General features: G+C 37.1%; 1 protein-coding gene across 4 annotated transcripts in view; it reads right to left on the reverse strand.

Annotated features, from left to right (window-relative positions):
• PHKA2 (phosphorylase kinase regulatory subunit alpha 2) overlaps positions 1-14,457 on the reverse strand; it is a 1,461,438-nt gene that overhangs the window by 151,426 nt on the left and 1,295,555 nt on the right. For all 4 annotated transcript variants that reach the window (XM_044073068.1, XM_044073067.1, XM_044073065.1 and 1 more), the window contains one exon: positions 2,556-2,729. In XM_044073068.1, the coding sequence (XP_043929003.1) occupies positions 2,556-2,729 (174 nt within the window). The remainder of the gene's footprint in view (positions 1-2,555; positions 2,730-14,457) is intronic.

Below are 14,457 nucleotides of genomic sequence, written 5' to 3' on the forward strand. Positions count from 1 at the left end.
CATGTTTTATACCCCTGATAACCTGACGTCATGGAAGAAGAGACAGCAACAGACGCAGGACTCAAGACTTTGTTAATCAGGCCGACTGAGGGCAACCTGCAAGCAGATAACCCAAATGTAATGACTGCAACAGTGAAACATGAAGAACATCACTGGCAAGCAGAGGCTAGGCATTTTGCAATTGAAAGAGAATGACTAGTCATCAAGCAGACACTTGCTTGTATAAGAAATTACTTGTTAGGGAGAGAATTCACTGTGGTAACAGGCCATGCCCTCTAGCATAGTTTCATCAACAGAAATGTGAAAATACAAAATTACAGTCACTTAATTTCCATGTCCAACACAGGCCAGGCTTGACCTACCACAATGTAGATGGCCTACTTCAAGTATATGGCCCACTCATTAGGCATAAAAGTGAGAGTTTCAAAAAGGAGGTGGGGAGTCTCCTGTATCATAGTGCTGTGTCTCTCACCAAACAGAAGACTATAACTGATATTTGTAAGCAGTGATGTAAATAATGACAATATATATAAATAATAATATAAATAATGATTATAATGTTATATACAGAATGCATTGTAAACAGAGCAATGTTTAATTAAATGAAGTAAGTGGTTTGCCAAGCCTACCTGCTGCTTTATGTCCAGATAGCTACCTGGCTGTGATAGTAAGAGCAGATTTCTTTAATGAGCTATTGGATGCAAAACATGAAGAAGGCTGAGGAAAGCCCAGTAAGAGAAAATATGCCTTTTGTAGAAAGCGACTGGGAGTCCAAAACTACTTAGGCTCTGGGAAACAGGATCAAATATGGTGAAGAAAAACTTTGGAGGAGAAGATGGAAATCATTCTTGCCAGAGGAATCCAGAGAGAGAGAGAAACCAAAACAACTGCTCCCCTGCAATTAAGACTGAACCAAAGTTACTTGCTGTACATTTAATTAACCACAAGATTTTGTTTTGCTTGGAAGAACCGGTCTAATTTGCAGTTGTATACAATAAAATGCAAAACTGCACTAATCTTCTGCAATATATATATATATATATATATATATATATATATATATATATATATATATATATATATATAAAACACACAACTATATATGTACATTTTGTGTGTGTTTACTATGTAGCCAGTTCCCTACTGTACAACCAAACAAATGCGCACATCTTGCTTTAGTCACTTCAGAAGTTAAAAAAAAAAATGCAAAAACACATAGCTTAGTTCACTTATAAAAACTTCAAAGGTAAATGATGGAAGGCTTGAATATCATAAACAATCTTTCCAAATGTTATACATTAACTATAATTCAGTAAGTTAATCCGTAAAGTTCACAAACGTGAATTATATCATAAACTATTCTTGAATACACCAGAACATGAACTGCAAGCTGCTGTAAATCAACAAGCTAGAAATGAAAACTTCTTAATATGTGTTTGATTCAACAGTTAGCAAATAAAATAATAGCAGTAAAGTAATATGCGGTAACTACGTTTGAATGTTGCATACCAGTTATATAGCAGGAATAAAATCTGCAGCTTAAAGATTTCACATGGTTTTGAAATCACTTAAGTTTGAAAGACACTTGAATATGAATATGAAATGCAGACCATCAGCTATTAGATCTAAAGTGTAAACCTACTAAGTTCTTCGTAAATAACCTGGTCAAATGTCTAAAAACCTAGCTTCATAAAAACAGCAATAACAAGAGTAGAATAATAAACTTAACAGACATCAAACATACGTATCACAATTGAAGCTAAAGTTGTAGGACAAGCTATACCAAGTTCATTCCTTTCTCAGTTACTGCTGCTAGCAAATTAGCGGTGCCCCTAACCTGCCAGTGCTTCTCTGGAACTTCTCTCACTTTATCGAACAAACATCGTCTTTGCCCAATGACTTACTTGTCTAACAGTGCAGGCTGCATTTCAATAGAAAGAGTACCAAAAGTCAGAGTGACTGCGTCTGCATTGTTATCATTTGGGAAGGAGTCTGTTTCAAGTCAAAGAACAGAATTGCAAGTATAGTTTCATTTTATAAAATAATATGTAATTTTGGCCCCCTTTAGGTTCAGTGTTACCATTTGCAGCACAAACTTCAAATGTGTAATATACAAGTAAGATGTGCTCACTAAAGAATGTGCTACAACACCTGTGTTAATAGTTTGTTTTTATGGTCCTTTTTGCTAAATTGTACTTATAAAATACCTTTGAAAAATAATCTTCCCTTCCACTGCCTTTTAAATTACTTCTTTGTGCAGTTCTTGATTGTTAGATGAAAATACTACTTTAGAACTTCATGACTACAGATAATAGCATACTAATAATAATTTTCATACTCTAGTACTTATTGTAATGTGAGGGCATGACAAAGGCTATAATGAGTTATATGGGAGACCTGAGCATATGCAGCAATTCCTTGTATACAAAGAGATTTCTCCGAGTACAATTATATAAACAATTTTCATAGAAGGTAGCACAATAAATATTTAAGCTTGAGCTCAGATGACTTTCATTAGCCTTATCTCTGTTTATGTTACTTATACTGTAACTCACCTTTTGTAAGATTTTCCAGACTTTCTGGTAAAATCCCACAGGAACTCGGTTGATGGCTCCATCAAGACGTCTCCTGCGCAGCCACTGACCTTGGCGCTCATCCCAGCCCATATGAAGTCCAACAGAACCCGTAGGAGACATTGTACCAGATGGAGAAGAAGGACTGCTGCTTCTCTGAAACAGAGACAGATGTGTACTGAGATTTTTTTAAAAAATGTTGTGTGTCGTGAATAAAATACAGCTGCTGCAGTTGACCAGTGTCCAGTTTTATGACAAAGTGTCAGTCTGCTGAACTGCTAAACAGAAACATCACAGCACTAACACAATACGTGGAAAAAAAATCCCACTACTTTATAAAAATCTGTTAAAGTCTGAGTTAAAAGTCATTGCTTGTTCTAGCCCCCACTGAGACACAGCTGCAAATAGACTTGTCAAACAACCTTCAGGCTATTAAACACTGTCAGAAGGGTTTCAAAAATAAACCTCTTGAGGTTTGCCTAAATGAACAGTATGAGATGAACATCCCCAAAATGTTGTTCCAAGTTCCCTGGCTTTCTTCTGGTCAAATCACAAATGCTCAAACAGGAAAGCTAGTGTGGTTCAGCTGTATGTTTTATTTTGATTTTATTTGTTAAGAAAAATCCATAACGGACCTTTTCCAAGGGTGACCTATGAACATTGTCCAGTTAAATGACTTCAAAAACATATATCCAAAGTGAAATAACTTGACTGAAAAGAAATAAATGTTGACAGGACTCCATTCACAACTAAACAGCTTCAAGAATTTATTAAAGTATAAAAAGCCAGTAAAATAACGTGAGCTCTTTCGTCTCACCACAGAGACTTCTGTGGTGAGACGGAAGCGGTCCCGTTATTTGGGTCTATATTAGATCATCGAAACAGCAGAATTTCAAATGATCTAATATCGAACCCAATATCGCGAACTCTGAAAACAGCGAAGCTGCACAAAAAACAACCTCTTTCCTAGGGAAAGAATTTGGTTGGCCGTTGTTGTGGCTTCACTGTTTTCAGCGATGCGGTGGAAAGTTACGGGTTGGGTTAAGGTAAGTGTGTGATTGTGCGGCCGTTCGGGTTAGGGTGCGGGTTGGGTGAGTGTGAGATAGTGAGAATTTGGGGTTAGGGGCAGGTTAAGTGAGTTAGGGTTAAGGCACTGGTGAGGTGAGTGTGCGATTGTGACGGACCTTAGGGTTAGGGTCTGGGTTAAGGTAAGTGGATAGATAGTAATCTATGTGCAGTGTAGTGTAGGGTTAGATATAACTTTTAAATGTGTGTGTGTGGATTGCTACTTTTAAATGTGTGTGTGTGTGTGTGTGTGTGTGTGTGTGTATTGCTGTTTTTTAGTGTGCTTGTGGTGTGTGTGTGTTTCTCGGAACAGCAAATTTTTTCCCTGGGAAAAAAATTCGCTGTTTTGAGGTTTCGATATTGTTAGGGTTCGGGTTTTGCAGTTTGATGTTACGGCATTTGAAATTCTGCCGTTTCGATGATCTGATATAGACCCTGTTATTTTACTGGCTTTTTATAGTTTAATAAATTCTTGACACTGTTACTTGCGACTGGAATCCTTTCAACATTTATTTCTTTTCAGTTAAATGATTTCCTCAGTCAAACCCTTTGCAAATGGATGCTGGGAGATTCAAACACAGGACTGCTGGATAAAGCCCAGTAGCAGGTCATAGCTTTAACCCTCGGACATAAAATCTCAGATGTATCACAGGATAAAATTAAAAACTGCTGTTCTCTTGCAAACCTTACATCTAGCCTACCTTATAAGACAGCATTGAGTAAACAGCTTTGTGGAAACTAACAATTACTCATAAGTCTTGAACAGTGTACAGTAATTTTACATCTCTGATCTCAGCCTACAGCCTTAGTCTGCCACACAATATCCTTCCTTAACTGCAGTTCCAAGACCACAGGCCTAACTCAACTGTAAGCTTACTACTGACTCACAGCAACCCTGACTTATAAAAAAAATTTGAATTTGATGAGCTTAAAATCATATTAAGACAGGTAAATAAAGACAGCTGTCCAGGAGAAGACGGGCTGGATTTTTTTTTTTTTATATTTTCACGGATGACATGCGATTGAATCAATAGCTTAATTTACGGGTTCATAGCTAGTGCATAGTATACACTATCAAAAAGTTTATATGGAAAATGGTGACAAAGAGGATATGAAAAAACGAAGACCTATAGCTCAGTGTAACACGGGGTAGAATAAGAGAAGGTACTAGTAGGCAATATCATGACATGAGTGCATGGTGTGCCAGGAAAGTAAATTAAAAGTATTCATTTTTATGGGGATTCCTGTAGTCTACTGGTACAAGGTTTGATTCCCACAATCTCCACTGACTAATTCTATGACTCTGAGCAAATCACTTCACCAGACACTGCTCCCAGGTGGAGTCTAAAAATGGTCCATGGAGATCAGTGCTTTACCCCAGGAAACAAATGCAAATAAAATAAAATAAAGGAATTCTTATTACTACTTAAATATGTAGTATATGAAATACAGGTGAGGCGATAACGGAGTATTTTTCGTATGTGATACAGCAAAGACTTCCGATAGCTTAAAGCACAGACCAGTATGGAAAATATTACAACACAATTGTTTTCGAATCAAGATGCATTGATTAGGTCAAATGAATCATTATTAATACATGGAAAGGCAGTAACATAAAAATATGGATTGGAGTTAGACAGGCATGCTCGTTAAGTGGTGTTATTTTTTTTATTAGCAATGAATGTGCCAATAAAGTACATGGATGTTTGATTTGTTTTCTTTTTGGGGGGGGGGGCAATAGGAGTTGGTTAAGGGCAAGGGAAGTCCATGACTTTTAATTTATGCAGATACCTCAATGCTAGTTTCCAGTAATAAACAGCTACTGACATTTTTCTTTGAAGAAATATCAAGGACTTTAGGTAAGTGGGATTACAAATAAACAGGGAGAAATGTACAGGGTTTTGGATGGATTTTGTGATACTAGTTACAGAATCAAGCTCAACTGCTGTGGTGGGGCTGCGGTAGCGTTGTCGCCTCTCAGCTAGAGCATCTTCTGTGTGCAGACATGCGTGAATGGGCGTACCTTCATTGAAGGTTGTGCGTCAGAGCTGGCAACTCGTTACATAAAAATCTACTGCCAATCATTAGCGGACCGGAGTTCCGCTGTGGCGACCCCTAACCGGGAAAAGCCGAAAGACACAACAAAAAGTTACAGAATCAAGTTTATGGATTTAAAACCTTTAGCCCTTACTTTTGCTGGACAAGGAAGGGTTCAGAGACAATGGGAATGTGTGATGTTCAAAATGAAGGGCACAGTTAACTTTTGTAAAATCTTTAAAATGTCCTTTAAGAAGAATGTTTATTTAATAAATGTGTGCTTATGGGGCTACCACATTACATAGCTGGTATATTTATTTTGCCTACTGTAAGGAAAAATAAATATTAAATATTTTTTTTTATTTTTATGGGGATTCCACTTACATTTCAGCAGAAGAAATATTGTTTATGGTGAAGTGATAAAAGGGAGTTGTATTCATTCCATCAAGGATTTGTTTTTAATATATATATATATATATATATATATATATATATATATATATATATATATATATAATTACATATGTATTATATGTTACAAAGCTTTAATGGCAGGTGCACACATTTATTGGATGATTATTTAAAAGACATCAATCTTTTATGGGATAGTTATGAATAAGGAAAGAGGATAAGATTTAAGTGGGGAAGAAGAAATTAAGGAATTTCATACAAGGATGCATACACTGAATATAGTGGATAGAAAATGGTGGTATACATTTATTAAGGAACGTTTTATTATGATTATGAATATGTGAAGAGAAGTGTAAAAGAAAGAGAGGGAATCAGAATGAGGAGAACTGGATATGGAAGAATACCAAAATACTCTGAGCTTTTGCAGCAGTTTCCTCTGAAAAAGTTACCTGTTAAACAAATCATGATGTATAAAACTCTGGCAGAAAGGATGCGTCACAGGCAAGGATAAAATGTACAGGAAGATGAGAAACATGTTTTATTAAAATGTACTAGAGCTCAACATTTTTGGTGTATGTTATACAAGGAATTCCCATTTGAAAGATAAAATATTTATCAATCGTTAATGCTATAGGAATTTGTGGGATGCATGTGTTGAGCAATCAGACAGTAAGTTTCTCTTTTCCTGAAGGCAGAGCTGAAGGGTGGCTACAAGTGAAGGGAGAAGGGAAAGATGGAAAAAGGAGAAATGCTTAATGAAGTAGCTAGGAATGTCACACAGATGAGTGCAGTAGCTTCTGAGATCAAATGCATGTGCAAAACACTGGTGCTGCGCACACTGAGGTAACTGAAGGTGTGTCGGATTCAGGCTGAGCCTATAATTGGGCATTGTTTGATCAGTGTTCTACCTTGATAAACAAATGTATTTATTTATTCTTTGTTGACTGGGTTAGTCCCACTAGGCTAGTAGCCTCTTTTTTGGGTAGACCCAAGATGGCATTTATACTACTAGGGAAAATCTGGTGAGGGTACTTTCCCCTACTCTTTTTGATAGGTGCCATGGGATCTTTTCATATCCACCTGTGCAACCACCTCGTCAAGCAGATGGTGCCTTGGTTTAACATTTCTTCTGAAGGTTGACACACTCAGGAGTACAGCACCTCCCCATGCTGAACTGCCAGTAATCCATCTACCTATTAGGACAACAGAACTCACAGCCTACTGCACCTGTTGTGCTACTGACACTGCAACAAATTTAAATAAAATAAAAAATAACTAGTACAGAACATCTAAATAAAATAATTAGGAATAGCCAAAAGATTGTACCGTTTTGAAATGGTCTCAAGCAGTGGGTAAATATTTTCCACACATGGGCAACGACACTGAGCCAGAACCAAAAACATTGGAGAAGTGCAACTGGGACTGCTTTTAGTTGCACATAATGCTGAACAGGAAATGAATGGCATGGATGGAAGTGGGAAGAGTAATGCAGCTGTTGCAGCATCCATTGTGGAGCAGAAACATTAGGAGTAGAGTATTCCTGAAAACACAAGACATACAGTGAGAGAATCAGAATGTAAAATGACTTGCCTGTTAACATCTATGTGGTTTGGGGCAGGCTTATTCAGCCACTTGGTTTGAAATCTGTAGATATGCACTCATTGACACTTGAGGAGTGAACAGGTCTATGATGTATCATTTGAGTCTTTTGGATGAACTAGTGACAAAAGAAAACATTTATCCTTGGAATGTTTATGTTTTTTTTCCCTGCAGCAGTACCATTACTAAGAAAAATACTGCAGGTTCAGATCAGCATTGACAAACTGACTGAAACAGACTTTAAAACTACTTTAAAGGCATTTAATCTACTTTAAGCACATTTGTAAAGATGCGCATGCAATTAACAAGTTTCTGATAAAATACATTTATGGAAAGGGGTATGGGAGGTGTAGGTAACATTATTAGAATTTAATAATATTATAGCAATAACCCACGCCTGGGTGTGGGTAATGCTGGATTTACCCACGGTTGGTGTGGTTTGGTCATGAGGGTGAAGCCTGAGTGGCCAAACAAAGACAATTATGGGTAAATCCAGCATTACCCACACCCAGAAGTGGGTTATTGCTATTATACAATGACATTATTTAAGAAAAAAAAATACTTACTTTTCTTAAATAATGGCATTGTATAATGCCTCCTTGCTGCCCTTCCGCAGCTGTCTGGTATTCTGCGGCAGTTCTGATGTACTGCACATGCGTATGCTTACACAGTACATCAGAGCTGTGAGCAAAAGCAACAGAGAAAGCAAGATCTCCGTTGCTTTTTACAACCTGTCTCGCTATGTTAAACATAGTGAGACAGCTTTAAAAAAGCAATGGAGCATCTCCATTGCTTTTTTTTAAAGCTGTCTCGCTATGTTAAACCCATTTAACAAAGAGAGACACTTTAAAAAGCAACAGAGATCTTGCTTTCTCCATTGCTTTTTTCAAAACTGTCTCGCTATGTTAAATGGGTTTAACATAGCGAGACAGCTTTAAAAAAAGCAATGGAGATTCTCTGTTGCTTTTTTTAAAGATGTCTCACTATGTTAAACTCATTTAACATAGCGAGACAGGTTGCAAAAAGCAACGGAGATCTTGCGTTCTCCATTGCTGAGTTATACTAATGGAAAAAGTCCGGGCGACCGGACCTTTTTGCATGACTATAACTCTGATTTACAACGTGCACGGGGACCAATCAGCGTGCACGTTTTGGAATATTAATGGGGGGGGGTCGTTGTATAATATTAAGTATGTCTCATATGTTATAAATGTAAATAGTATAAAAGGTAATGTTCATTAAAATGGCAGTGTAAGAGTATCACTTTTGTGGAGAAAAAGTAATTTAATTAGTGAATGTAGTTAAAGAAGATGCTCTCAATATAGTGAAATAGGACATAGAGCAAAATACTGTAAATCTTATTACTGCAAATATTGGGAACATAGGGGACATACATGGATTTAATGTGAAAGCAGATTGCAAGAAGATAATGAGTCAGAATTTAGGGCCATCAGAAGAACAACAAAGTGATGTGCAAGAGCAAATACAGGGAGAATTACACAAACCAGCAAGAACAGGAGGGTATGTATGTAATCTGGACAGGATTCTTCATTTGATGAGAAACGTACAAAGGAAGGGGAAGGGTTACCAAAGTGGCTGCAGCGAGAAATAAAGTCTTATTGTTGGAGGACAGGGTGATAAAGGGAAAATAAAATCAAATGTACATCAGTGGGAAAAAGGGTAAGCGACAGAAAGAGAAGAATGTACCTAGAAAGAAAGACATGAAAATAGAAAAAGGTTATTTTTTCATTTTATCTGGTAATGTGAACAGCATAAAACATGTTGACAGGAGAACGTCAAAGTTAAAAATGGTTTAGGAATTTTTATTCTCATACACTGTGCTTATTAGATACAAGACATTTGTCTTTTAAACAAAGACACCATTTTAAGAAGCAGTGGGACCCAAAAGTCATATGGAGTATGGGCTCTTTTGGGATTGCTGCTCTCGCAACTCCATCTGATCACACTATTCTAGACATTCCCATTGCAGTATCAGGTAGAGCTACTGTAGCAGACTGCATTGTTAGAGAAGCTTTAAAATAAATTATGGTGCTCTAAACTAACACCTCATGGAAAGAAAAGGAAATGCTACTTAAGGAGACAAAAATATATGGAAGTGAATATGCAGGAAATTTAGATAGGAAACTCTAGAGGAAGAGAAAAACATGGAATGAATGTGAAGGTTTGGAAGAGATAATAAGGACATTCAGAATGAAGGCAGGAGGTGAAAGAAAATATGCATATAGTAGGGTTATGACGAAAGAGACACTGCTTTGGTTTTCATAACTATTAAAAGACATAGAAAGTGAAAGTATAACAAATGGTTTCTCTGATCATACAGCAAATTGGGTAAGAGTTTGGAAGTGATGAGAACATTACAATGTCGGGTAAACAGGAGAAGAGGCAGGCAGTCAGAAGTGCAACTTTAGAAATAATGAAAACATCCACAATAAACTTGTATAAAGAATATAAGGGAATGATGCATTTTTAGAAGGTTTTTATAAAGAACGGCAGAAAGCGAAAGTACAAATCACTGTACACAGACACTAAAAAAGAATGGTACAGATGTAATTAAAAGTGATTAGTGAAAGGTGTAGAGAAGTACAACAGTACTTTTAAGAAAACTATATTAATGTGCTTATTGAAGAAAAGGAAATATTTCAAATGATAAAAACAATCAATTTCAATGTACTCAAAAGGACGAAAGGAGAAGTAAATCCATAACCAGCTAAGCAGGTTACACATAGTCAAAATATGACAGTAGTTGTAGATAATTATGTGTATTGTTCCTAGTCAGCCACTGTAGCTAGACAGCACTTGCATATAAGTACTGAGCATGTGCAAGAACAGTGCCATTTTGTACAGTCAGTCAGAGTGAATGCAGTCATGAATCTAGATGCACATGCGAGTGTGCTTGAAGTAATGAGTGAATCAGTTAGCTTAAATATTTGTTTGCAAAAACAAAAGTCCTGTGCCAATGCCAAAGTTCTGCCAAACACCAACAGCTAAATTCAAGAAGTAAAAGAAAGTTAGGCAGAACACTGCTGTAAAACGTTGTTCTTTTATTAAAACACAAATATCCAAGGTTAGCGCTTTTGGGATAAAAACCCTTCATCAGACACAGAAAAAACTCAACAAACATTATTTAAAATATCCACCAGCCAATGAGCTTCTAGTAAACTACCCGCCTTTTTTGTAATGCGGGTTTTAAAGGGACAATGTCATTAAGACCAAGGCTCCTATGGGCCATCAATTGTAAAATCCAACTTGATTCCAGAGATTTTTCTGTGATTAATTTTACATCTCCACCTCTGTTATTCATTGTCACATTGGCAATGGCCTTAAAAAGAAAAGTATGGGTGGGATTTGACTCAATGTGCCTATATAGTGCATTATGCCTGTCCTTGTTCCTAATATTGGATAGGTGCTGTAAGACCCTTACCTTGAGCATATTGTTCATCTTTCCTACGTAAAACCCCATGCATTGTGTGCACTCAGCTAAGTACACCAAATTAGCTGTCCTGCACGTAGCTCTAGCTTTGAAATTAAAAATTTGCCCACTGTTGGGATGGGTAAAAGTTGTAACTTTGTAACTTTATTAATATGTGGACAAGCTTTGCAATTCCCACATGGTATGGTACCTATACTTATTTTAAATGGTTTTTCTGTGGTCAATTCTCTCTCCTTACACAAAATATCTTTAAGGTTCCTATTACGCCTATAACCAAAAGTAGGGCGTATACCTATAATCTCCCTCAACTTAGTATCACTTCTTAGTATATTCCAATTTTTGTGCACTATTTCCCTAATATCTCCTATATTACCACTATATTTGAAATAGATCTTCGGACTTTGTATATTATTATGAGGTACCTTGGGAACATTCATTTCACTCTGTGTACATCTAAGCCAAGGTTTATATCTATTCACCCTTCTTAGTTTACTATTATTCACTGTCTCATCAACCAAATGTTCATTATAACCCCTGTCCAAAAAACAGCGCTTCAAACCATCAACCTCCCTTTCAAATTGGGTGTCATCAAGGCATATCCTTGATGCCCTGCATACCTGTCCTTGAACTATGTTCGCAAACATATATCGAGGGTGCATGCTATCAAAACTTAGCATGCTGTTCCTCCAACATTCCTTCCTGTAAATGCTTAAAACTAAACCCTCTTTAGTCCCAGTGATGCAAACATCTAAAAAATCCATTTGAATATCAGAATATCTGAGAGTGAATCTAAGAAAAGTAGTTGTGGAATGTAAGTATTCCACAAAACTTTCTAGAGAGGGAATATCACCCTTCCAAAAAACAAACACATCATCAACAAAATGCATATACGCCCCTATGTGTTGCATCCAGTACTGATTATGGAAAATGGTATCCCTCTCCCAAAAAGAAAGGACCAAGTTGGCATATGTATTAGCGCAGGGGGTGCCCATGGCCACCCTCTGTGCTCGTCTATAAACCTGTTTGGCTCCAATGAAGACATTGTTCTCTAAGACTAAGGTCAACATATTTTTGATTAGAGAAATTTTGTAGCTTCTTCCCCTAGGTCATATAATACCTCCCCCACAGCACGTATGCCATATTCATTACTGATCACAGTAAATAAATTTTAAATAGTAAATAAATAAAATGAATATGGCACACGTGCTGTGGGGGAGGTATTATATGACCTAGGGGAAGAAGCTACAAAAATTTCTCTAATCAAAAATATGTTGACCTTAGTCTTAGAGAACAATGTCTTCATTGGAGCCAAACAGGTTTATAGACAAGCACAGGGGGTGGCCATGGGCACCCCCTGTGCTAATACATATGCCAACTTGGTCCTTTCTTTTTGGGAGAGGGATACCATTCTCCATAATCAGTACTGGATGCAACACATAGGGAGGCGTTTTGTTGATGATGTGTTTGTTTTTGAAGGGTGATATTCCTCTAGAAAGTTTTGTGGAATACTTACATTTCACTACTTTTCTTAGATTCACTCTCAAATATTCTGATATTCAAATGGATTTTTTAGATGTTTGCATCACTAGGACTAAAGCGGGTTTAGTTTCAAGCATTTACAGGAAGGAATGTTGGAGGAACAGCATGCTAAGTTTGATAGCATGCACCGATATGTTTGAACATAGTTCAGGACAGGTATGCAGGGCATCAAGGATATGCTGATGACACCCAATTTGAAAGGGAGGTTGATGGTTTGAAGCGCTGTTTTTTGGACAGGGGTTATAATGAACATTTGGTTGATGAGACAGTGAATAACAGTAAACTAAGAAGGTGAATAGATATAAACCTTGGCTTAGATGTACACAGAGTGAAATGAATGTTCCCAAGGTACCTCATAATAATATACAAAGTCCAAGATCTATTTCAAATATAGTGGTAATATAGGAGATATTAGGGAAATGCACAAAATTGGAATATACTAAGAAGTGATACTAAGTTGAGGGAGATTATAGGTACGCCCTACTTTTGGTTATAGGTATTAGGAACCTTAAAGATATTTTGTGTGTAAGGAGAGAATTGACCACAGAAAACCATTTAAAATAAGTATAGGTACCATACCATGTGAATTGCAAAGCTTGTCCACATATTAATAAAGTTACAACTTTTACCCATCCCAACAGTGGGCAAATTTTAATTTCAAAGCTAGAGCTACGTGCAGGACAGCTAATTTGGTGTACTTAGCTGAGTGCACAATGCATGGGGTTTTACGAGGAAAGACGAACAATATGCTCAAGGTAAGTCTTACAGCACCTATCCAATATTAGGAACAAGGACAGGCATAATGCACTATATAGGCACATTGAGTCAAATCCCACCCATACTTTTCTTTTTAAGGCCATTGCCAATGTGACAATGAATAACAGAGGTGGAGATGTAAATTTAATCACAGAATCTCTGGAATCAAGTTGGATTTTACAATTGATGGCCCATAGGAGCCCTGGTCTTAATGACATTGTCCCTTTAAAACCCGCATTACAAAAAAGGCGGGTAGTTTACTAGAAGCTCATTGGCTGGTGGATATTTTAAATAATGTTTGTTGAGTTTTCTCTGTGTCTGATGAAGGGTTTTTATCCCGAAAGTGCTAACCTTGGATATTTGTGTTTTAATAAAAGAACAACGTTTTACAGCAGTGTTCTGCCTAACTTTCTTTAACTTCTTGGATTTAGCTGTTGGTGTTTGGCAGAACTTTGGCATTGGCACAGGACTTTTGTTTTTGCTTGCTACTTGTTTTTGGTCCGATTTGTGCCATGCATGCTACATTGAATAAAGCTGCTTCCATACCATCGGATGGAGGTTGTTCATCAAAGAGATCAGAGGAGAATTGTAATTTGCTGCAAAATATGGACTTCCTTACACAAGGTAATCCCCTATTGAATTTGGGCTTTAAAGTGAACAGTGTAGTTTCTGAAGGCAGCTGTATACCAGCAGCCACAGATAAGAACTTTGATGACTTTACCAGAGATTTGAGTTTTAAAACGGGCAGACTACAAAAACTAAATCATTTCGAAGCCTGCAAGCAGTATGGAATAATACCCCGTGGTATGAGAATATTGTGCATGCCTGCATAAGGAGACCGTTACCCGGAACTGCTAGCACAATGGCAGTCACTTAATTTGCTCACCAGTTTTAAGTATATGGATATTCTTAATACGTTTTTTGCACCAGAAATCAATAAACTTGAGAAAGAGATTGACAGTTTGCGCCATAAGCTGGAAGAAGAATACTGTGAGCCCTTCCACCTCAAGCGTTTAACACAGCTAT

This window comes from Protopterus annectens, chromosome 5.part1 (genome assembly GCF_019279795.1).
Source record: "Protopterus annectens isolate FY-2018-M chromosome 5.part1, PAN1.0, whole genome shotgun sequence".
Lineage (NCBI taxonomy): Eukaryota > Metazoa > Chordata > Ceratodontiformes > Protopteridae > Protopterus > Protopterus annectens.